Source organism: Nycticebus coucang, chromosome 16 (assembly GCF_027406575.1).
Source record: "Nycticebus coucang isolate mNycCou1 chromosome 16, mNycCou1.pri, whole genome shotgun sequence".
Lineage (NCBI taxonomy): Eukaryota > Metazoa > Chordata > Mammalia > Primates > Lorisidae > Nycticebus > Nycticebus coucang.
Window position 1 is genome coordinate 393,385 of NC_069795.1, and position 25,016 is coordinate 418,400.

At 44.4% G+C, this 25,016-nt stretch overlaps 1 protein-coding gene across 2 annotated transcripts in view; it reads right to left on the reverse strand.

The window, feature by feature from the left end:
- Nucleotides 1–25,016, reverse strand: part of PCNT (pericentrin) — a 148,762-nt gene that overhangs the window by 67,631 nt on the left and 56,115 nt on the right. For both annotated transcript variants that reach the window (XM_053564663.1, XM_053564662.1), the window contains exons 15-16: nt 9,185–9,331; nt 4,764–4,915 (exon numbers count right to left, since the gene is read on the reverse strand). In XM_053564663.1, coding sequence (XP_053420638.1) covers nt 4,764–4,915; nt 9,185–9,331 — 299 coding nt within the window. The remainder of the gene's footprint in view (nt 1–4,763; nt 4,916–9,184; nt 9,332–25,016) is intronic.

Consider the following 25,016-nt stretch of genomic DNA (forward strand, 5'->3'; position numbering starts at 1 on the left):
TGTATTACAAGTCAATAGTGCTTAAAACAGCATGGTAGACTTGGTGCCTGTAGCTCAGCGGCTAGGGTGCCAGCCAGCCACATACACGGAAGCTAGAAGGTTCGAATCCAGCCTGGGCCTGCCAAACAAGAATGAAAAAATAGCCAGGCGTTGTGCCAGGGGCCTGTAGTCCCAGCTATTTGGGAGGCCTGAGGCAAGAGAATCATTTAAGCCCAAGAGTTTGAGGTTGCTGTAGCTGTGATGCCACAGCATTCTACCAAGGGTGACATAATGAGACTCTGTCTCCAAAAAATAAAAAAAAATAAAAAAAACCCAGCATGGTATTGGCCCCCAAATAGAGACATAGACATTTGGAACCAAACAGAAAACCATAAAATGAAACTAATATCCTATAGCCACTTGATCTTTGATAAATCAAACAAGAGCACACATTGGGGAAAAGAATCCCTATTCAATAAACAGTGCTGGAAGAACTGGATAACCTTATATAAAAGACTGAAACTGAACCTGCACCTTTCTTCACTCACAAAAATTGATTCAAGATGTATAAAAGATTCAAATCTATGGCATGAAGCAATAAACATCTTTAAAGAAAGTGTGGAAAAAATACTTGAAGATATCAGCCTGGGGAAAGGTTTTATGAAGACTTCCGTGGCAATTACAATAGCAACAAAAATAAATGGGACTTAATTAAACTGAAAAGCTTCTATACAGCTAAGAAGACAAGAACCAAAGCAAATAGACAACCTTCAGAATGGGAAAAGATATTTGTATATGGGCGGTGCCTATGGCTCAGTGAGTAGGGCGCTGGCCCCCATATACCGAGGGTGGTGGGTTCGAACTCAGCTCCAGCCAAATTGCAACAAAAAAATAGCTGAGCGTTGTGGCAGGTGCCTGTAGTCCCAGCTTCTGGGGAGGCTAAGACAAGAGAATTGCCTAAGCCCAAGAACTGGAGGTTGCTGTGAGCTGTGATGCCACAGCACTCTACCAAGGGCAACAAAGTGAGACTGTCTCTAAAAAAAAGATATTTGTATATTACAAAATGGACAAAGGATTAATAACTAGGATCTATAGAGAACTCAAATTAACAACAACAAAAAAATGGCTAACAATCCTATAGATCACTGGCCAAGAGAGATGTCTTCTCTGAGGACAAAAGACAAATGGCTAACAATCATATGAAAAAATGCTCATCGTCCCTAATCATCAGAGAACTGCAAATCAAAACCACCCTAACCCCAGTAAGATTAGCCCACATCACAAAGTCCCTATGCTACAGAAGCTGGCATGGATGTGGAGAGGGGAACACTATTGGTGGGATTGCAAACGAATACAGCCTCTTTGTAAAAAAGTATGGAAAATCCTCAAAGATCTCATTTGACCCCCCATCCCATTACTAGGCACCTACCCAGAAGAAAAGAAATCATTTTATCATAAGGACACTTGCACTAGATTGTTTATCACAGCTCAATTTATAATTGCCAAGATGTGGAAACAACCTAAATGCCCATCAACTCAGGAATGGATTAACAAATTGTGGTACATGCACACCATGGAATACTATTCAGTCATAAAAAAGACAGTGACTTCACATCTTTTGTAATATCCTAGATGGACTTGAAACACATTCTTAGTAAAGTATCATAAGAATGGAAAAGCAATTGTCCAATATACTCAATACTTACATGAACCTAGTAGAAGATCTGATGCATGCCCATATGGGAGAAAATCTCATTTCAATTCAAGTTGGGGGAAGGGGTAATGAGGGAAAGAGAGGGGGTTGGGGTGCTCTCACTCTATGGGCAGGGGGTGGGGGTGTTTGGCACACCTTTTATGTGGTTACGCAGGACATAACCAGAAGAGGGACTCTACCTAACAAAATCAAACATTTTGACCCGGTTGTTTGTACTATCGCATTAACCTGAAATAAATTTACTTAAAAAAAAAAAAATTGTCCCAGTAATTTTAGCTTGTCCTGCAGGGCTGTGTCTGGCTGGCCAGCGTAGCACAGAGCACCCAAAGCCCAGGCACATCAGCTCATCTGGAACCTTCTGTTCAGCTTTCTCCCTTGGGCCAGGGGCTACACAAAATGTCACTTTATGTTTATCTAAAATTCCAGAGTCAGAAAACACACACATCCATATGGTAGCCCAGTGCTGGGGCCTCCTTGAAGCACGACTGGGAGAAAACAGGTCCCACCTCTCTGGGGTCACGTGAATATGCAGAGTTCAGAATCTTTTCTGGTTTTACAAAGCAGGGGCTCCCAGGACCGGGAAATTATCCTGCGCCTTGCTCTCTTAACTGCCACATTCCCTGCTGCGACGCTTCTGTCCCTAGCTTGGTGACTCTACTGAGGATGAGCCACCGTGTGACCTGCATAGCTCATCCCTCCTCTCACACCTTGATCTCAGCTGACAGGGGCGTTGGGCAGAGCCTGTTGAGCCAGGCGTGTGGGCGAGTCCAGGACAGGCCTGGCAGGGGACACGCCTTGCTGTGCCACCTCCTCTGCAGACCTGTGCTGACTCGCAAAACGCCCAACACTGGCAGGTGCCACCCTAGGCTGGGCACACCACCCATGCCCAGAGGCCACTGGTGCCACCACATCCCACAGTGACTCAGGAGACTCAAGGCACTTATAGATAGGTGCTACAAAAACACTCAAGACCTGTGAGGAAGTGTGAAGCTCTAGAAGAGAAAGAGGGAGACCAGACAAGAGAACCTGTAGCAGGGCAGGAGACCACAGCATGACGTGGATGCTGTAGATGCACAAACTATGCTGGGGCCGAGCAAGTGTCTGTCACCCCCACTTGGCTTCTCATAGCCCTAGATGGCTGAACAGCCTGCGCCTGTTGGTGCAGCAGCTACTGGAGTCCGGGAGGAAAGTGGAGCGTACCAGGTCCAGGACTGTGGAAAAAACAAGACCGGGAGACATCGGAGTGGAAACAGGCTTATGAAGACAGCAAAGGAGCCCAGAGAAAGACCTGCCAGAGAGCCTTACTTGTGGGGAGGACACACACACAGCTGTAGGGAGGATGAGGCACCAGGGAGGACACACACAACTGTGGGGAGGATGGAGCACCAGGGAGGACACCCACAACTGCGGGGAGGATGGAGCACCTGGGGAGGACACACACACAGCTGTAGGGAGGATGGAGCACCTGGGGAGGACACACACACAGCTGTAGGGAGGATGGAGCACCAGGGAGGACACACACACAGCTGTAGGGAGGATGGAGCACCTGGGGAGGACACACACAGCTGCGGGGAGGATGGAGCACCAGGGAGGACACCCGCACAGCTGTAGGGAGGATGGAGCACCTGGGGAGGACAGGGCATCCGGGAGGATACCTGCACAGCTGCAGGGAGGACGGAGCACCCATGGAGGACACCCGCACAGCTGTAGGGAGGATGGAGCACCTGGGGAGGACAGGGCATCCAGGAGGATACCTGCACAGCTGCAGGGAGGATGGAGCACCCATGGAGGACACCCGCACAGCTGTAGGGAGGATGGAACACCTGGGGAGGACAGGGCATCCGGGAGGACACCTGCACAGCTGCAGGGAGGACAGAGCACCCAGGGAGGACACCCGCACAGCTGTAGGGAGGATGGAGCACCTGGGGAGGACAGGGTATCCGGGAGGACACCTGCACAGCTGCAGGGAGGACGGAGCACCCAGGGAGGACACCCGCACAGCTATAGGGAGGATGGAGCACCTGGGGAGGACAGGGCATCCGGGAGGACACACGCACAGCTGTGGGGAAGGTAGTTTCCAACACAGAGCAGAGCCAATAGCTCTGCTAGACAGTGATAAGAGAAGCTCCTGACGTCAGACAAATAAACAGCTGAAGAGTTCCAGGCACATCCAGAGCCACACAAAAGCAAACCATAGACCCTGGAGGCATCATACAGGAAAAATGCAAGTGGGTCAGAGAAGGAAATTGCATCTTAAGTAAGATCTTCCCCATAGCACCAAGAGCCAGCTGGATCCATAACACAGCATTGAACCCACACCCAGGACCAGGGATAAGCCTGTGCTCACAGGACCAGCTGTAAGACACACAGAAGATTGCATTCACTGGGGGAGACAGACCCCTCTCAAAAAAACTACAATCCTGGGCTCGCATGAGACTCCCAGAGGAGATAAGCCCCATGTGGTACGCGTGTGGACGCCCAACGACTGAGCCCACCTGAGAGAGCCTGCCGCAGTTCCCTAGGTACAGGCATGCTTGAGTATGTCCAGAGCACATGGCGTCCACCAGGCAGGGCTGCAACACCCACAGAATAGACTCCACAGAATAGAAACAACGGGACTGGCTACGCCCACATGGCAGACTGCAGAAGGGCACGTGCCACAGAGCAGGCACTTGGAGCCCACCCACTGGGAGCTGCTTCTCTGTGAGCCATGCATAGGCACCTCTGCTGAGACAGGATGAAGACGTGTCATGTGGACACCAACACCAAGGAGTAGGGGCTGCAGGGTACTGGAGCTTCCAGACATAGCAGTTGGAGGGTTTTAATTTGACAAAACGAGATTTAACAAGGAGAGGGCAGGTACACAGGAGTGAACCAAATTACTAAGGACATTTTTCAATGTCTGAAACCTGGTTAAGTAAGAACAACAATGTGGTCCATGGCTCCTCATCTGCGATACCACATGAGCAGGGTGGCCAGAGAACAGAGTGAGGAGCTGATGTTATCTGACCAACCTGGCAGGTGCTAGGGGCACCAAATTCAGTACCGCAGGAAGGAGGCTCACACTGACCTTTCACTGTGAGACAAGTCAGCATCGGTCTTGAGCATGGAGATAAGGTTCTCACCCTCCTGGTTTTCCCTTTCGCGTCTTTGCCGTAGTGTTTCCAGTTCAGAATGGCACTCTTCTACCTTGTGACTTAAGGATAAAACTTGTTCTTTCAGCTGTTGAAAAAAATTGTTAAACCTTGAGTTAAAACCATTTAAAGCCAGGCATGGTGGCTCAGGCTGGAACCCCAGCACTCTGGGAAGCTGAGGCAGGAGGATCTCTGGAGCCCAGAGATTCAAGGCTGTGAAGACTCAGGAATTCAAGGCTGCAGTGAACTGTGATGATACCTGCACTCTACCCAGGGCAACCGACCAAGATGTTGTTTTGGAAAAAAAAAATTTTTTTGGATAAAAATATGCCAAGCGTGGTGGCAGCGCCTATAGTCCTACCTACTTGGGACGCCAAGGCACACTCCAACCAGGGGAAAAAGCAAACCCTATTTCTAAAGTAACAAGCCCCACACACAAACAATTCAGTTAAAAACAAATGGCCGTAAGGGACTTTCAGCATAACTTTCAGGATTACACAGTCCCAGTTTACAATGGTTTAACTTAAAATTTTCAACATGATGATGGTATAAGAGAAACAGAAAACAAAAATACTCTCATTGAATTTTAAAAATTAAACTGGTACTTCCCACAATGAAAACTTTTAAGATGGAATGCTTTCACCTTAAATGTTTAGTGGAATAGTTATGGAACAGATAATCCCAAATAATGCCAATCTTACCCAAATTCCTACAGAGAGCAAAGGGGGAGCCCTTTTCACTGGCCTTATGACAAAAGCTTTAATGGCACACAGAAACCCAAAAGCTATAAAAGAAATATTAGAAAATAAAAATTACTCACACGTGAAAATCATAACCACATTAGCTTTGTTTTTGAGACAATCTCACTCTGTGGTAGAGTTCTGTGGCATTATAGCTCACAGAAACCTCAAACTCCTGGGCTCAAGCAATTCTCTTGCCTCAGTCTTCCAAGTAGCTGGGACTATAGGTACCCACCACAACATCCAGCTAGTTTTTCTATTTTTAATAAAGACAGGGTCTTGTTCTTGCTCAGGTTGGTCTCAAACTCAACTCCTAAACTCAGGTGATCCACCCACCTGGCTTCCCAGAGTGCTGGGATTATAGATGTGAGCTACCGCACCAGGCCCCACACTATTTTTATTACAAAGACAGAGGGTTTGATATTAGAAAAATTAAAGTTCACATTAACAGATTAATGAAGAAAAGTGAATAAATTAAAATCCATTCATAATTTTAAAAATCTATCACAAACTAAGACTATAAGGAAACATTCTCAACCTGAAAAAATTCCAACACCCACAGCAGACATTGTCCTGGACAAAACACGGTAGTGTCTGCACTGAGGTCGCACATGCCAGGGCTCCCCTATATTCTGTAAACTTCCATATGGAAGCATGATCAAAATATCTAAAGGATGTAAACACAGATCTAACAAAATAGACAGACCTTTGGAGAAATTTATAAAATTCAAGTGAGACAAATTAACAAAGACAGATAAAGAGACAACTCCAAAATTGCATGCAGAGGCCTCTGCGGCACAAGGACATCGGCCCTGACACAAGGTGTAGACTCAAGAGTGCTGCTGAGGGCTTCTGGGGCTGCAAAGGCCGGAAGAGTCAGGGTCCTGCAGACAGGGCAGCCACTGAGATACAGCTGAGGGAGGCAGAGTGGCCAGAGGCCTAAGAGCAACTATGACCCCAGCCAGCCAGGCAGTGGGGTAGAGGACAGGCTGCAAGCAGTCCTTGTGCATCAATCCACACAAGACACACACCCACCAGGAAGATTAAAAAGTTCAATCCTGAGCTACATTAATCCTGCAGATTATCTGAATGAAAGAAGAAAGGGTATCATAAGCAAGGTATAGAAAACTCAAACTCTAAGGAAAAAAAGGGATAGTTAAATTCATCAACAAAGAACTTTTGTTCATCAAAACAAACCAAAAAGAAGGAAAAACATAAATGAGAAGAAATTCAAAATATACAAAGAACTTCTTTAAGTCAGTAAGAAAAAGATGAAAAATTTTTTAAAAATTGGCTCTGCACCCGTAACTCAGGGGTTAGGGCACCAGCCACATGCATCGGGGCTGGCGGGTTCAAATCCAGCCCGGGCCCGCTAAACAACAATGTGACAACTATAACAAAAAAAATAGCCAAGCATTGTGGTGGACGCCTATAGTCCCAGCTACTTGGGAGGCTGAGGCAAGAGAATTGCTTAAAAGCCCAAGAGTTTGAGGTTGCTGTGAGCTGTGATGCCACAGCACTCTGTCTCAACAAAACAACAAAAAAATTTATTTTAAAATAAAAAAATAGTAAAAGATACAACCAGTGATTAGAGGAAAACAAATGGGCCATATCATGTTAATTCTGCTCAATCTCACTAGTAAACAAGAAAACACATATTAAGGTCACATGTTACACCACTTCACAGCCACAAAGCTGGCAAAAATTACAAAGCAGGAATGTCTGAGTGATGGCAAAAACTCAGGACTCACAGGCACGCTTGGGGGAGTAGGGGGTGGAGCCCCAACCCCTACTCACTCTGGCACTTTGTACACAGCACCAGCCTCCCAGCCAAAAAGGGGCTTCTGGGGCTGCCCTGACCATTTGGTAGAGGGTAATCTATATCCTACCAAAACACTCTGCCACACTGTCCCATGGAATTTTAGGAAACTCAAAGAAACACTCCTGGATCTCAGAGTCCTAAGGCATCTGTACAGTGAGTAGGAGAGGAGTATACAGAAATGAGGAAATTCTATGATGCTCAGTACAGCGATGTGCACATATGACACACAAACAACACCTGCAGTTACTCTATTAAGTTCACAGCCAGTGACAACTAAGTCACAGGCAGTCATAGGCATTAATCCACACAGTGGGACTGTCTCTAAAAACACATCTGTACCTTCCAAGTGATAAAAAATAAAAACAAAAGCAATAACTCAATTCAAAATGGGCAAAGGCCTTGAAAAGACATTTCTCCAAAGATTATATAAGAATAGCCAATAAGCACACGAAAAGATGCTCATCATCCAGTGTATGGTGCCCCATGATCGCATTAATGTACACAGCTATGATTTATTTAAAAAAAAAAAAAAGATGCTCATCATCACTGACCACTAGAGAAATGCAAATCAAAACTATGCTATTCCCTCACACCCAACCAGCATGGTTATGATCATAAAAATAAGAAATAATGGATGCTGGTGAGGATGTGTGCTGTGGGCAGAACAGGAGATTCTATAGTTGCTATGGAAAGCAGTTCTGTGGTTCCTCAACATAAACACAGTTACCAAATGGTTCAGCAATTCAATTCCTAGATACACACCCAAAAAATTAAAGGAAGCATTCAAACAGATACTTGTACACAATGTTCCAATATCCAAAAGGTGGAAATAATCTAAGTGTCCATCAACAGCTAAAGAGATAAATTAAATGTGGCATACACACACAATGAAATATTATTAAGCCATGAAACGGGATGAAATTCTGATACATGCTACAGCCTGGATGATCTAAGGGAAACAAGATAGTTACCAAAGGCCAACCTTGTATGACCCTCCATGAAGCACCTGGAGTCCCTACAGTCACAGAGGCAAGAAGGAGAAAGGTGGGTGTGTTGGGCTGGGGTGTGTGGAAAGTTCTTGTTTGATGGGGACAGAGTTTTAGGAACATTATAAACATATTTATTTTATTTATTTTTTTTTTTTTGAGATAGAGTCTCATATTGTCACCCTGGGTAGAGTGCTATGGTGTCATAGCTCAGAGCAACCTCAAATTCCAGAACTCAAGTGATCCTCTTACCTCCGCCTCCTGAGTAGCTGGGACTACAGGAGGCTGCCACAACAACACCCAGCTAGTTTTCATTTCTATTTTTAGTACAAATAGGGTCTCATTCTTGCTGAGGCTGGTCTCAAACTCCTGAGCTCAATCAGTCCTCCCACCTCAGCCCCCCAGAGTGCTAGGAATATAGGCATGAGCCACTGCACCTGGCCACAGTTTTATTTTTTGAGACAGAGCCTAGCATTATCACCCAGGCTAGAACACAGTGGCATCACCATAGCGCACTGTAGCGTCAGACTCCTGGGCTCAAGTGATCCACCCACCTCAGCCTCCCAAAGTGTTGGGACTACAGGTGGGAGCCACCACGCCTGGCCTGTGAATTAACTTTATGAGACTGAATAGATGTTATGTATATATACATCATATTACATATAAATGATATATACATGTATAATAGATAATAAATATGATAGATAATATATAAGCAACATGTGAACATATAAAACATTATATATATAAAAATAATCTCACCACCAAAAAAAAGCAAAGACAGTGAAGAGAAGGTACATTCCACACACCTGCTGGATTTGGCTGTCCTTCTCCTGAAGCTGCAGGGACAAAGACTCTGTCTCCTCGGGGCAAAGAGGTTGGGCCCTCTCGCTCTCAAGTCTATGTGTCTCCTGTTCTGCATGCAAAGCAGCTGTCTTTTCACTGTCAAATTCACCCTGTATGCAATAATAACAAAAAGTATCATTAAGCTAGACTTTTACACTTATTCATTTCTCTGCTGTGAGCTAGAATTTAGTACTATCAGCAAACATTTATCTTCCACTCACACCAAAAGCAGGGATAAGAACATAGGCCAAGGTTGCCACCCACAACAAAATGTGGACTTCAGGGGAGCTTATTGTAGAGAATGTAAGAGAAATTCTCCTTTCAAGGACAATGCACTAAATGAGACTGAAGCTTGCAGTAGCCAACAGCTTTGTGTGACAAACAGCTTGCCACCTTTCCCAAAAAGCAATGGGGCTGTCGCCAACAGAGTAAGAAATGCACCACTGTTGGGGGATTATAACCATTAAAATCCAAGATTTTTAGAAACCCAGCTTCCTTCAGTTTTAAAAGACAAACCCACTTTCGCCATCAGAAAAATAAGCCTTGGGGTGACTGAGCTTGCCCTAATCCCACGCCTCGTCTCCAACCTCTGCAGTAGCCACAGGTGAGGGCATGGAGTAGACTTGGGGCTCCCCAAAAGCACCATCCCATCACTGACTAACCTGCCTGGCAACTCACTGGAGAGCCCTTGTCAGGGCTGATCTTCACATAACTGAAGCCAGAGCTCACCCTGTGCAAACCACACTACCTTCAGCTAGTTTGTTGAAGACAATCAATGGCAGCTGTTTAACATCATAGCCACCTGCGATGGAGATGTCACCTGGGACTAGTAAGAGGCTGATCAAAATACTTAAAAAGAAACACTGTAGAATGAGATGCCCATAGGGAGCTTTGAAAAGCTCCAGCATATTCTGGGAATTGAGAAGGCCTGAACACGTGCAGAGCAGTCCTGTGCCTGAGAGCCCTGAGCAGGCCTTCCCCTTCCAGCTCTGCATGCTGCCTGCCAGAGCACAGAAGGTGTATCCCAACACATATACACAGAGTCCTCCTTAAAGAGAAAAAATATATATATAAGAACTAACTAGATATTCTGGAGCTGAAAGCACAATTACTGAAATGAAAAATTCACTAGGAAACCCAATAGCAGATTCAAGTAGACAGAAAAAAGAATGAGCCAACTTGAACATAGGTTGGCTAAGATTATCCTGTCTGGGGCAGAAGAAAAACGAAGAAAAATAAGTAGAACTTCAAAGGCCTATGAAATGCTCTCCAGGTGACCAACATACAGGTAATAGGTGTTCCAAAAGGAGAGAAGAGAGGGCAAAGGGAAGAAAGAATGCTTAGAAATATAGGGGGCAAATATTTCTGAAATTTGATGGGAAGGGTGGCGCCTGTGGCTCAAAGAGGTAGGGCGCCAGCCCCATATGCCAGAGGTGGTAGGTTCAAACCCAGCTCCAGCCAGAAACTGCAAAAAAAAAATTTGATGGGAAAAAAAAATTATCTACACATACATGAAGCTCAATGAACTCAAACTAGGATAAACACAAAGTGATCCTGTACACATCATAATCCAATTTTTGAAAGATAATAAATCTTGACAGCAGCACTTCATCACAAGAGACCCCCAGTAAGATTAATAGCTAATTTCTCATCAGAAGCCAGAGGCCAGAAGCAGTGGGACAGCATATCCAAAGTACTCAAAGAATAGACCGTAAACCAAGAATTCTATATTTGTCCAGGTGTGGTGGCTCATGCCTATGATCCCAGCACTCTGGGAGCCCGAGGCGAGAGGACTGCTTGAGCTCAGGAGTTTGAGACCAGCCTGAACAAAGTGAGACCCTGTCTCTAAAAAAGAAATAATTAAGTAAATAAAATAAAATAAAGTTGGTATTAATGTAAACCAGACTGTTATAAGGTGTTCACTGTACTCCCCAGGGCAAGCACTAGAAAAAATACTCAAAAAAACATATAGTAGTCCCTCCTCACTTGTAGTTCAGTTACCTGTGGTCAACATCAGTCTGAAGATATTAAGTGAAAAGTTCCACAAATAAACAATTCAGATTCAGCACCCATAGCTCAGTGGTTAGGACGCCGGCCACATACACCAGGGCTGGTGAGTTCAAACCCGGCCCTGGCCTACTAAACAACAATGACAACTCCAACAACAACAACAAAATAATAAGCCAGGTGTTGGGGCAGGTACCTGTAGTCCCAGCTACTTGGGAGGCTGAGGCAAGAGAATTGCTTAAGCCCAAGAGTTAGAGGTTGCTGTGAGCTATGACACCATAGCACTCTACTGAGGGCAACATAGTGAGACACTGTCTCTAAATAAATAAATAAATAAATACATAAATAAATAAAATAAACAATTTGTAAGTTTTAAATTGCATGCTATTTGGAATAGTGTGATGACATCTTAGGTCATCTCACCAAAACCAGACCATGAGTCATCCCTTTGTCCGGCATATCACACTGTACATGGCACACATCTATTAGCCGCACACCTAGCCACCACCTAGGTGACCAGATTGACTGTCACAGTAACATATCGGTTGGGTTCAAGTGACTCTTATGTTACTTACTAAGGGCCTCAAACTGCAAGAGTAGTGATGTTGGCAATTTGGATCGCCAGAGAGGCTGAAAAGTGCTTCCTTTAGAAGAAAAGGTAAAAGTTTGGGCGGCACCTGTGGCTCAGTCAGTAAGGCGCCGGCCCCATATACCGAGGGTGGTGGGTTCAAACCCAGCCCCGGCCAAACTGCAACCAAAAAATAGCCGGGCGTTGTGGCAGGCGCCTGTAGTCCCAGCTGCTCGGGAGGCTGAGGCAAGAGAATCGCTTAAGCCCAGGAGTTGGAGGTTGCTGTGAGCTGTGTGAGGCCATGGCACTCTACCGAGGGCCATAAAGTGAGACTCTGTCTCTACAAAAAAAAAAAAAAAAAAAAAAAAGAAAAGGTAAAAGTTTGTCCTAAATGTATACATGCAGGAAAAAACAGGGTATGCACAGAATTTGGTACTATCCATGGCTTCAGGCATCTACAAGAGGTCTTGGAACAGATCCCCTGTGATAAGGGGGGCTACAGTGTGCTAAAATAAACACCAAGGAAATTACAGAGAAAGGAAGCCAGTAATAGAAGAATACAGGAACAAAAATGACATAATGATACACAGAGAACAGGTATCAAGTACTGATAGGTACTAGTAAGGGAATGAACCCAGAAACACGCTCAGAGAAGAAGCCAGACACACAAGGACAAAATGCTATATAAAATGTCATAATAAAAATGACATTTTACATAAAATGTCAAAAAAAAAGAATCCACCGAGATCATAGATCCCAGACATGGGGAGGGGAGGGAGGAAGGAGCACAGCTGCTTGGGAGGATTGGGTTTCTTTTTGAGGTGATGACATGTTCTAGAATGCAACTCTTCTCAGATCCAAGATATTTGATGACAGTTTCTTAGCAGAAAAGATACATTAAGCCACAAATTTAACCATTAAAATGCAAGACAAAAGTTTCCCAGAAAAGGCTGTTTCCAAGAAAATAAAGTTCCTTTGTTTTAACTTTGTATGTTAAAATTAACTGAAGGGCTGGGCACATTAGCTCACGCCTGTAATTCTAGCACTCTGGGAGGCCAAAATAGGAGGATTTCTTGAGCTCAAAAGTTCAAGACTAGGCTGATCAAGAGTGAGACCCCAGGGCAGTGCCTGTGGCTCAAAGGAGTAGGGCGCCGGCTTTCCCACGCCATTTCATGCCCATGGGGAACACCTGAACCTGCCCCTGGGGGTGGCAGGTAGGAGGCTGGGACAGGCCAAAGAGGGCCAACCCCATGCCCCACAGCTGCATCTACTTCCCCCCCGAGACTATTTGGTTCACCACATTCTCCACCATAAGGTCAATACACAATGGATGCTTTTAGAAAGTTATTCTCAGGTTTTTCTTTTTTTTTTTTGTAGAGACAGAGTCTCACTTTATGGCCCTCGGTAGAGTGCCATGGCATCACACAGCTCACAGCAACCTCCAACTCCTGGGCTTAAGCGATTCTCTTGCCTCAGCCTCCTGAGTAGCTGGGACTACAGGCGCCCGCCACAACGCCCGGCTATTTTTTGGTGGCAGTTTGGCCGGGGCCGGGTTTGAACCCGCCACCCTCCGTATATGGGGCTGGCGCCTTACCAATTGAGCCACAGGCGCCGCCCAGGTTTTTCTAAAAATTCACAAGATTATGAAAAAACACCATATATTTTAATCATTAAGAAAACGTGATCTCTGTGCCTTGAGAAGCAGGTATGCAAGGAGGCAAGGAGACTCAAGTGAGAGCAAAGCACACCGGCCATGGGCAGATTAAAGACACTAGAACTATAACCAAACTGACCACAGGGCAGACTAAAGACCCTCGAACGACCCAAACTGACCACAGGTCCTCTTAGCATTTGCAAGTCTTAAGCTGTCAACACATTGGCCTTGAGTGACCAATGCTGGCCACATCACAACTTACTTCTGCATTCCAAAACTTTGCTCAGTGTGACCAGTGGTGTTGGGGTTCTTAATGGAACACATAGTTCAATCAAAAACAAATCAAGCTTACGTTTTCAGAGAACTTTTCTCACAGCCAAACTCCAACAGGCAACCCCCTGGAAAGTAATTCAATCCCTTCTAAGCAAATGTTCGGGGAGTCTCTCACCAGCACCCAGGGCATCTGAGGCCAGATGAGGCATAGGCAGAGGAGGACAGCGTGTCCCTATTTTGGGACAATGACCCTGGCACCCCAGTAGATGCTCAGAATAGCCTTATATGTCATCCATCTGCAGGGCGAGGCCTGAGAAAAGGCCACTCAGGAGCGCTCTCAGCACACAGGCCCAACTCATCGTGGTCAGCAGGCTCTTGGGACAGCTGCAGGAGAGAGGCCAGTAGGCCCCTGTGGCCCTGATCTGAACATCCAGCTAGGAAGAGGTGGTAGAACTAAGGGATTGCTGTTAAAATGGACTATGGTCGTGTTATTTGGGGACACCATTGTACAGACTCTGAATTGTGCAGATGAAAGTGGGTGGGGGGTGGGGGGGCAAGCACTGTGCACCCCACTGGATGGTGGGACCAGATGGTAATTGTTCTACTTCTATATATGTCCACATATCCCTACAAAAAGTTAACTTAAAATAACCTTAAATAACAGCACATTCTATATCCCACAGCCTAATTAGTTTCAGCTAGATAAAAAAAAAAAAAAAAATTACCTACAGTAGCACTTAACAAGCATACCTCACAGCAAAGACACCCAGGGTACACTGTCATACAGAGATACCCAGGCACACAGTCACACAGAGACACACCTAGGGTACAGAGTCACACAGAGACACCCAGGGGCACAGTCACACAGAAACACTCAAGGCACAGCATACAGTCACACAGAGACCCAGGGACATACTCACACAGGTACCCAGGGTACACGGAGACACCCAGTCCCACAGAGAGGCCCAGAGACTCCCAGTCACACAGAGACATACAGTCACACAAAGACGTCTAGTCCCACAGAGGCACAAAGAGACACCCCGTCGCACAGAGGCACAAAGAGACACCCAGTTGCACAGAGGCACAAAGAGATACCCAGTCACACAGGGACACCTAGACACACAGAGATGCCCAGTCACACAAGAGATACCCAGAAACACCCAAAGACACCCAGTCGCACAGAGGCACAAAGAGATACCCAGTCACACAGGGACACTCAGAGAAGCCCAGTCGCACAGAGACACCCAAAGATAGCCAGCCTCACACAGATGCTCAGTCACACAGAGACACCCAGCCTCACAGAGGTGCTTAGTCACACAAAGACACCTGGTCACACGAAGACGCCCAGTTGCACAGAGATACCCAGACAACCAAAGATGTCCAGTGCACAAGAGATACCCAGTCACACAGAGATACCTAGACTCACAGAGATCCTCAATCTCACAGATATGCCCAGTCACACAGACACCCACTCATACAGAGACACCTAGTCACACGGAGATGCCCAGAGACACCCAAAGATACCCAGTCACACAGAGACACCCAGAGATACCCAGTCTCACAGAGATGCTCAGTCACAGAGACACCCAGACTCACAAAGACACCCAGAGACACCCTGTCGCACAGAAGAGCAAAGTGCTAAGCCAAAATCTCGGTTCTCACACAAAAAGAGAGAGATTACAAACAGACAAAGGGGCAAAGGAGACATCAACAATCGGGCAGAATGTCTTTAGCAATAATCTTCAGTAAAGGGAGAGGACAGAGTCTGATTTTTCTAGAGAATTACTAAGCACCCCAGGCACAGCAGTGGGTCTCAGGGCAGCGCCAGGGCACCAGCGGCCCATGGAGAGCTGCTTCTCAGGCCCCTCCATAAACCACGTGGGGCCTTAGGCACCTGCCCACAGGTGAACAGACCCAGCCTTCTCAGGGGTTCTCACAAAACTGCCTTTCTACAGAGGCAGAAGAGGCAGGAACGTCAGTGATAAGAACCACCAGACTTTAAGACCCTGACCCAGAAGGTCCTGGAGGCTCCCAGTGACCTGCCCCCCACACCCATGACACCCCTCAGGGCTACATTTCAACGGTCCAAGGAGAGAAAGGAACAATCTCACTGACAATTTCTTGAAGTTCCTTAGCCAGAGGGGAGAAGTCTAACTTTCACTGGATGCTTCCCCTTGTCTCTGTAATCTCCTCTCATTCTCACTCTAAGAATTTCCATGTGAAGACACAATTTCAATTTCAATTCCAATTCCAGAGATCAGGAGACATGTGACATATAACTAAGGAAAGAAACCATTAATCTAGTAAACCTGGGCCAATGCAAGGGCCTTCTTCTATGGTAAAAATAAGATATTAGCATGTCTTATTTTAAATGTCCCCTAGGAATAATCTTTACAAAAACTAATCATCTCAGGCAGTGCCTGTGGCTCAAAGGAGTAGGGCACCGGCCCTATATGCCAGAGGTGGCGAGTTCAAACCCAGCCCCAGCCAAAAACTGCAAAAAAAGGGGGTGGGGGCAAGATGGCGGCCGAGTAACAGCTTCCTTGCAACTGGGCACAGTTGAGTCTCAGGAGACAAGACTCCAGGCATCTCTGGCTGGTGGGATCCACCTGTAAATATCCCTTTGAGGACACAGGGAGTCAGTGAGAGACTTCTGGACCCCATGAGAAGGACAAAAGCAGTGGAGAACTGGCTAGTGGTTGCGTGTGTTCAGTCTAATGCTGCCGGTGGCTGTGAGTACAGCAGCAGTGAGACTGCAAACTGGAAAGGCCTTACCTGTGAGCTGCTTTGGTTTCTTTGGACTTGGCACTCAGTTGAACTACCTTGAGAGAACTTGGGCAAGAGTGTGGAGGACTTTAAGCATTGTCTAGGGCCCCAGACTGAGCCACTGAGCCAGACGAAGCTAATAGTGTTGGGCTGTGGGGTGCGCAGAGCCATTGTGGGAGAACTGTCCCAGCAAGCTCCGCCCTCAGGGTTGCAGTGCAAGATTAGGCAGGAGGTAGTAATCTAGTGACTGAGCAGCCTAAAGGTGGGAACTGAGACGCCTTACAGCCTTAGCCCTCAGGGGCACAGAGTGAGACTGGTTTTGGCACACTGGGTAAGTGGATAGCCACTTTAGGAGTGATCCCAGCCACAAGCACTTTCCTGGGAAAGCTTCTGCTTAGACACATTTACCAGTTTAAAGTGCCTTATAAGAGGGCTGAGGAGAAATATAGGCTCTCCACCCTGCGAGTTTTGAGAAATCAGCAGAGGCCTCCAGTCTCTATCTCGTACAGGTGTATCAGCATTGTGATTAACATCTCACACCCCAGAAGATCACCTGGTGCCCAGACAATATTCAGCAAGATATATATACTGTTTCTTTTTGGTTTTCTTTTTCTTTTTTTTTTTTTTGTTGTTGTTGTTGTTTTGTTTTTTAATTTCAACATTTTCCCCATAGATTTTTCTTTTCTTTGCTGTTTTTCGTTCATTTTTATAGTTAAAATATAATTTCCCATTGTTGCCTTTTTCAACAATTACAACTTCATTTTTGCTAGTGTTTCTGCCCCTATTATTTGTTTTTTTTCCCCCAATTTTATCCTATAAAGTATTCAGTTTGCTTGTTTGGGTTCGATTTATAGTATTTTTGTCTTTTCTCTCTACTTGGTGGAGGTGGGGTACTGTGTCCAAACAGGCTAGCAAAGAGCGCTGACCTCAAGGGAACCTCGCACCCAGCACCCCCAGAGGTTGGGGTTTTTTTAGGTTGAGTCAAAGTACCCTACTGTACACCTATATTGCTCCTATCTCTCTCTTTCTGTGCCTCTCTTCTTTCTGTCAGTATTCCCTTTTACCTACCTCCTCTCTTTTCTCATTTTTCTTTCTTTCTTTTTTCCCTTCTTGCTCTTCAACCGTCTCATCCTTCTGGTCCTGTACCAAAGGACTCATCAAAACCCTAGTCCAGAGGCATGGCAACTTAAAGAGCAAGAGGAAGTGAAAGAAAAATTAGAGCAAGGAAACAGATAAAAGAAAACACTCACGAGGAAGAATCAGCAGAAAAATCCTGACAACATAAAAAACCAGTCCAGAGCAACCCTCACAAGGGACTGTGAGGTAGCTACTACAGAGGATTCCACCTAGGAAGAAATGTAAGAAATGACAGAAAGGGCATTTAGAATATAGGTGATGAAAACAATGAAGGAAATGATGGAAACAATGAAGGAAACTGCTGACAAAGTGGAAAATAACCAAAAGGAAATCCAAAAACAGAATCAAGTAAGACATGAACGATATGAAGAATACAGAAAGGATATAGTAGAGCTTAAGGAACTGAAGCAGTCAATTAGGGAACTTAAAAATGCAATAGAAAGTATCAACAACAGATTAGAACATGCAGAAGAAAGAATCTCAGAGGTAGAAGACAAAACTCTTGAGATAACTCAGATAGTTAAAGAGGCAGAAAAGAAGAGAGAAAGCAGAACGTTCACTGACAGAATTATGGGACTTTAGGAAGCTTTAAACATACGAGTTATAGGTATCCCAGAAGGGGACGAAGAATGCCCCAGGGGAATGGAAGCCATAGTAGAGAATATTATAAATGAAAATTTCCCAAATATCACCAAAGACTCTGACACATTCCTTTCAGAGGGATATTGGACCCCAGGTCGCCTCAACTCTAACTGAGCTTCTCCCAGACACATTGTGATGAACCTGTCCTAAGTCAAGACAAAAGAAAAGATTCTTCAGGCTGCCAGGAGTAAGTGCCAGTTGACCTACAGGGGCAAATCCATCAGGGTGACTGCAGACTTCTCTAATGAAACTTTCCAAGCAAGAAGACAATGATCATCTACCTTTAATCTACTTAAACAGAACAATTTCCAGCCCAGAATTTTATATCCTGCTAAGCTAAGCTTTAAAATTGACGAAGAAATCAAATCATTTACCAATATACAAACATTGAGGAAATTCGCCACAACCAGACCAGCTCTACAGGAAATACTTCAACCTGTTCTGCACACTGACCACCACAATGGATCAACAGCAAAGTAAGAACTCAGCAATTAAAGGACAGAGCCTAACTTCTACAATGATGCGAAAGATAAAACTAAGCTATGGACTCCCAGAAAATAAGATGAATAGAAAACTACCACACTTATTAAGAGGACAGGAGTGGCTCCATTTTGTACAAAAGTTGCCATTTTGCATTTTCTGTGAGCCACCTACAGACTAAGAAAAACCGCAGCTTGACAGTTAAGACACATATCTAACCACAAGCTGCCCTAATTAGGAAGTACCCCAGGCTCAGCCAATAAGCAAGTAGCCAAGCTTGCCCTTTGAGAATTAGCCAATTCCGGGGTAGCCTCACTGGAAACCCCCCTTCCTCACTGTAACCACAATAAAAACCCCAGACCCCCGGAGTTCAGGACTATCAGTTCGGACCCGCTGCACCGGGGCCCCTGAGAGTCCAGGCTCAAGCTTACATAAAAGCTCTTTTGCTTTTGCATCAGACTCGGCTCCCTGGTGGTCTTTGGGGACTTCACGATCTGGGCATAACATTATCAATTATCTCAATAAATGTAAATGGCTTGAATTCCCCACTGAAGAGGCATAGATTGGCTGACTGGATTAAAAAACACGAGCCCTCCATTTGCTTTCTGCAGGAAACACACCTGGCTTCAAAAGACAAATTAACTCTGAGTTAAGAGTTGAAAGACAATTTTTCAGGCAAACGGAATTCAGAAGAAAAGAGGAGTTGCAATCTTATTTTCAGATACATGTAGATTTAAAGCAACTAAAGTCAAAAAAGACAAAGATGGTCACTTTATATTGGTCAAGGGAAAAATACAACAAGAAGATGTTTCAATTCTAAATATTTTTTTTTTTTTTAGAGACAGAGTCTCACTTTATGGCCCTCAGTAGAGGTGCCGTGGCCTCACACAGCTCACAGCAACCTCCAACTCCTGGGCTTCAGTGATTCTCTTGCCTCAGCCTCCCAAGTAGCTGGGACTACAGGTGCCCGCCACAACGCCTGGCTATTTTCTGGTTGCAGTTTGGCCGGGGCCGGGTTTGAACCCGTCACCCTCGGTATATGGGGCCGGCGCCCTACGGACTGAGCCACAGGCGCCGCCCTCAATTCTAAATATTTATGTGCCCAACGTAAATGCTCCCAGATTCTTGACACAAATCTTACTAAGTCTGAGCAATATGATATCCCATAATACCAGAATAACAAGGGACTTTTACACTCCTCTTACAGAGTTGGACAGATGCTCTAAACAGAAATTAAACAAAGATACAAGGGACTTAAATGAGACCCTAGAACAACTGTGCTTGATAGAAGCATATAGAACGCTCCATCCCAAAGATAAAGAATATACATTCTTCTCATCCCCACATGGAACATTCTCCAAAATTGATCATATCCTAGGCCAGAAAACAAACCTCAACAGAAACAAAAGAATTGAAATTTTACCTTGGATCTTCTCAGACCACAAGGCACTAAAGGTGGAAATCAACTCCAACAAAAACATTCAACTCCACACAAAGGCATGGAAATTAAACAATCTTCTGTTGAATAACAGATGGGTGCAGGAAGAAATAAAAGGAAATCACTAACTTCCTTGAGCATAACAACAATGAAGACACAAGCTACCCAAACCTGTGGGATACTGCAAAAGCAGTTTTGAGAGGAAAATTTATCCCTTTAGATGCCTACATTTGAAAAACAGAAAGAGAGAGCATCAACAAACTCACAAGCCAGTTTATGGAATTGGAAAAAGAAGAACTATCTAAGCCTAAACCCAGTAGAAGAAAAGAAATATCCAAAATTAAATCAGAGATCAATGAAATTAAAACAAAAGAATCATTCAGAAATTCAATGAAACAAGGAGTTGGTTTTTTGAAAAAATAAATAAAATAGATAAACCTTTGGCCAGACTAACCAGAAATAGAAAAGTAAAATCTCTAGTAACCTCAATCAGAAATGATAAAGGGGAAATAACAACTGATGCCACAGATATACAAAAGATCATCTCTGAATACTACCAGCAATGCTATGCCCAGAAATTTGACGATGTGAAAGAAATGGATCAAAAATCCCTCTCCCTAGACTTAGCCAGGAAGAAACAAAGCTCCTGAACAGACCTATTTCATGCACTGAGATTAAACAATAAAAAAATCTTCCAACAAAAAAATGCCCTTGTCCAAAGCCTTCACACCAGAATTCTATCAAACCTTCAAGGAAGAGCTTATTCCCGTACTACAGAAATTATTCCAAAAAATTGAAGAGGAAGGAATCTTCCCCAACATGTTCTGTGAAGCAAACTTCTCCCTGATACCAAAACCAGGAAAAGACCCAACTAAAAAGGAGAATTTCAGACCAATTTCATTAATGAATATAGATACAAAAATTATCAACAAAATCCTAGCCAATAGATTACAGCTTATCATCAAAAAAGTCATACATCATGATCAAGTAGGTTTCATCCCAGGGATACAAGGCTGGTTTAACATACGCAAGTCCATAAACGTTATCTACCATACTAACAGAAGCAAAAATAAAGACCATATGATCCCCTCAATAGGTGCAGAAAAAGCATTCAATAAAATCCAGCATCCTTTTCTAATTAGAACACACCTATGGAGCACATTGCAAGTACAAGTTGGATCTATCATGTGTAGAACACAAATGTCCTAATACTATAATTGGGTAAATGATGTGAAAGCTATGTTGATTAGTATGATGTAAGCACTCCAATTTGTACAAAGAACCAACACATTGAAAATGGCATAAATGGAGGGCGGTGCCTGTGGCTTAGTCAGTAAGGCACCGGCCCCATATACTGAGGGTGGCGGGTTCAAACCCGGCCCCTGCCAAACTGCAACCAAAAAATAGCTGGGCATTGGGGCGGGCGCCTGTAGTCCCAGCTACTCGGGAGGCTGAGGCAAGAGAATCGCTTAAGCCCAGGAGTTGGAGGTTGCTGTGAGCTGTGTGAGGCCACGGCACTCTACCGAGGACCATAAAGTGAGACTCTGTCTCTCCAAAAAAAGAAAAAAGAAAATGGCATAAATGTATTTATGATCTATGTACAAAAGACTTAATAAAATAAATAAATAAGTAAATAAATAATAGAACACTGAAGAGTATAGGCATAGGTGGCACATTTCTGGAACTGATTGAAGCTATCTATGACAAACCCACAGCTAATATTTTACTGAATGGAGTAAAACTGAAAGCTTTTCCTCTTAGAACTGGAACCAGACAAGGTTGTCCTCTGTCACCATTACTTTTCAACATAGTGCTAGAAGTTCTAGCCAATAAAATTAGGCAAGACAATGAAATAAAGGGAATCCAAATGGGAGCAGAGGAGGTCAAACTCTCCCTTTTTGCTGACGACATGATCTTATACTTAGAGAACCCCAAAGACTCAAACACAAGACTCCTGGAAGTCATCAAAAAATACAGTAATGTCTCAGGATATAAAATCAGTGTCCACAGTCAATTGCCTTTGTATACGCCAATAACAGTCAAGATGAGAGGCTAATTAAGGACACAACTCCCGGGGCGGCGCCTGTGGCTCAGTCGGTAGGGCGCCGGCCCCATATACTGAGGGTGGCGGGTTCAAACCCGGCCCCGGCCAAACTGCAAAAAAACCAAAAAATAGCCAGGTGTTGTGGCGGGCGCCTGTAGTCCAGCTACTTGGGAGGCTGAGGCAAGAGAATCGCTTAAGCCCATGAGTTGGAGGTTGCTGTGAGCTGTGTGAGGCCACGGCACTCTACCGAGGGCCATAAAGTGAGACTCTGTCTCTACCAAAAAAAAAAAAAAGGACACAACTCCCTTCACCATAGTTTCAAAGAAAATGAAATACCTAGGAATATACCTAACAAAGGAGGTAAAGGACCTCTATAAAGAAAATTATAAAATCCTAAGAAAGGAAATAGCAGAGGATATTAACAAATAGAAGAACATGCCATGCTCATGGCTGAGAAGAATCAACATTGTTAAAATGTCTATACTTCCCAAAGCAATCTACCTATTCAATGCCATTCCTATTAAAATACCAACATTGTACTTTCAAGATTTGGAAAAAATGTTTCTGCGTTTTGTATGGAACCAGAAAAAAAAAAACATATTGCTAAGGCAGTTCTTAGTAATAAAAATAAAGCTAGGGGCATCACCATACCAGATTTTAGGATGTAGTACAAAGCATAGTGATCAAGACAGCATGGTACTGGCACAAAAATAAAGACACAGACATTTGGAACAGAACAGAAAACCAGGAAATGAAACTAACATCTTACAACCACCTAATCTTTGATAAACCAAACAAGAACATACCTTGGGGGAAAGACTCCCTATTCAATAAATGGGGTTGGGAGAACTGGATATCCACATGTAAAAGACTGAAACTGGACCCACACCTTTCTACACTCACAAAAATTGATTCAAGATGGATAAAGGACTTAAATTTAAGGCATGAAACAATAAAAATCCTCAAAGAAAGCATAGGAAAAACACTGGAAGATACTGGCCTGGGGAAAGACTTCATGAAGAAGACTGCCATGGCAATTGCAACAACAACAAAAATAAACAAATGGGACTTCATTAAACTGAAAAGCTTCTGTACAGCTAAGGAGACAACAACCAAAGCAAATAGACAACCTACACAATGGGAAAGGATATTTGCATATTTTAAATCAGACAAAAGCTTGATAACTAGTATCTATAGAGAACTCAAATTAATCCACATGAAAAAAGCCAACAATCCCATATATCAATGGGCAAAAGACATGAAATAGAATCTTCTCTAAAGAAGACAGATGAATGGCTAACAAACATATGAAAAAACGCTCATCTATTTATTAGAGAAATGCAAATCAAAACCACCCTGAGATACCATCTAACCCTAGTGAGAATGGCCCACAGCACAAAATCTCAAAACTGCAGATGCTGGCACGGATGTGGAGAGAAGGGAACACTTTTACACTGCTGGTGGGACTGCAAACTAATACAACCTTTTTGGAAGGAAGTATGGAGAACCCTCAAAGAACTCAAGCTAGACCTCCCATTTGATCCTGCAGTCCCATTACTGGACATCTACCCAGAAGGAAAAAACTCCTTTTATCATAAGGACACTTGCACTATACTGTTTATCGCAGCTCAATATACAATCACCAAAATGTGGAAACAGCCTAAATGCCCACCAACCCAGGAATGGATTAACAAGCTGTGGCATATGTACACCATGGAATACTATTCAGCCATTAAAAAAAATGGAGACTTGCCTTGGTTGTGTGTCACACTTTATGGGGGCAAGACATGATTGCAAGAGGGACTTACCTAACAATTGCAATCAGTGTAATCTGGCTTATTGTACCCTCAATAAATCCCCAACAATAAAAAAAAAAAAAGAGATGGAGACTTTACATCCTTGTATTAAGCTGTATAGAAGTGGAACACATTATTCTTAGTAAAACGTCACAAGAATGGAGAATCCTACATACTCAATTTTGATATGAGGACAAATAATGACAATTAAGGACATGGTGGGGGTAAGGGAAGGGAAGAGCAGAGAGAGAAAGGAGGGAGGGGTGGGGAAAGGAAGAGCAGAGAGAGGAAAGGAGGGAGGGGGTGGGACCTTGGTGCGTGCCACACCTTTTGGGGGCAAGACACGATTGTCAGAGGGACTTTACCTAACAAATGCAATCAGTGTAACCTGGTTTCTTGTACCCTCAATGAATCCCCGACAATTAAAAAAATAAAAAACTAATTATGTCAATATATTTGTGAATAATGCTTCAAATAAAAAACCAATTATTGACAACACTCTACATGCAAAGTCTCTCACCCGCCACCCACAGGGACTGGAGGACTCAAGCATCCCCAGATGGAATCCAGGGACCTCCTGGATGTGAAGGTGGGGTCCAGAACAATGTGTGCCCTCTGCACTTGCAGTATGTGATTCGTGCATTCACATGTTGTGTGCTCATGGCAGGTGTGGCGGGGGTGTGCAGATCTGCTCTCGGAGACCCTGCTAATGGGAGTTCCATCCACAAAGACTCAAGGAACTAGGGACGAAGGCCCACAGGGATGGCAGAGACCGTGGCCAGGCCCTTCCATGGCAGCCCCAGCATCAGAAGAGCTCCAATCATTGTGCTGACTTTGTGCAACGTAATCTGACGTAAATGCTTACAGATACTCTTGACATACAAGGTCTGGAAAAATTCATATTCTGTGTGGATTTTTAAAAGGGTGGGGACATGCTCTGCATTGACACAAGTCACAAGCACCACGGCAGCCCCAGACTGAGTTTGCTCT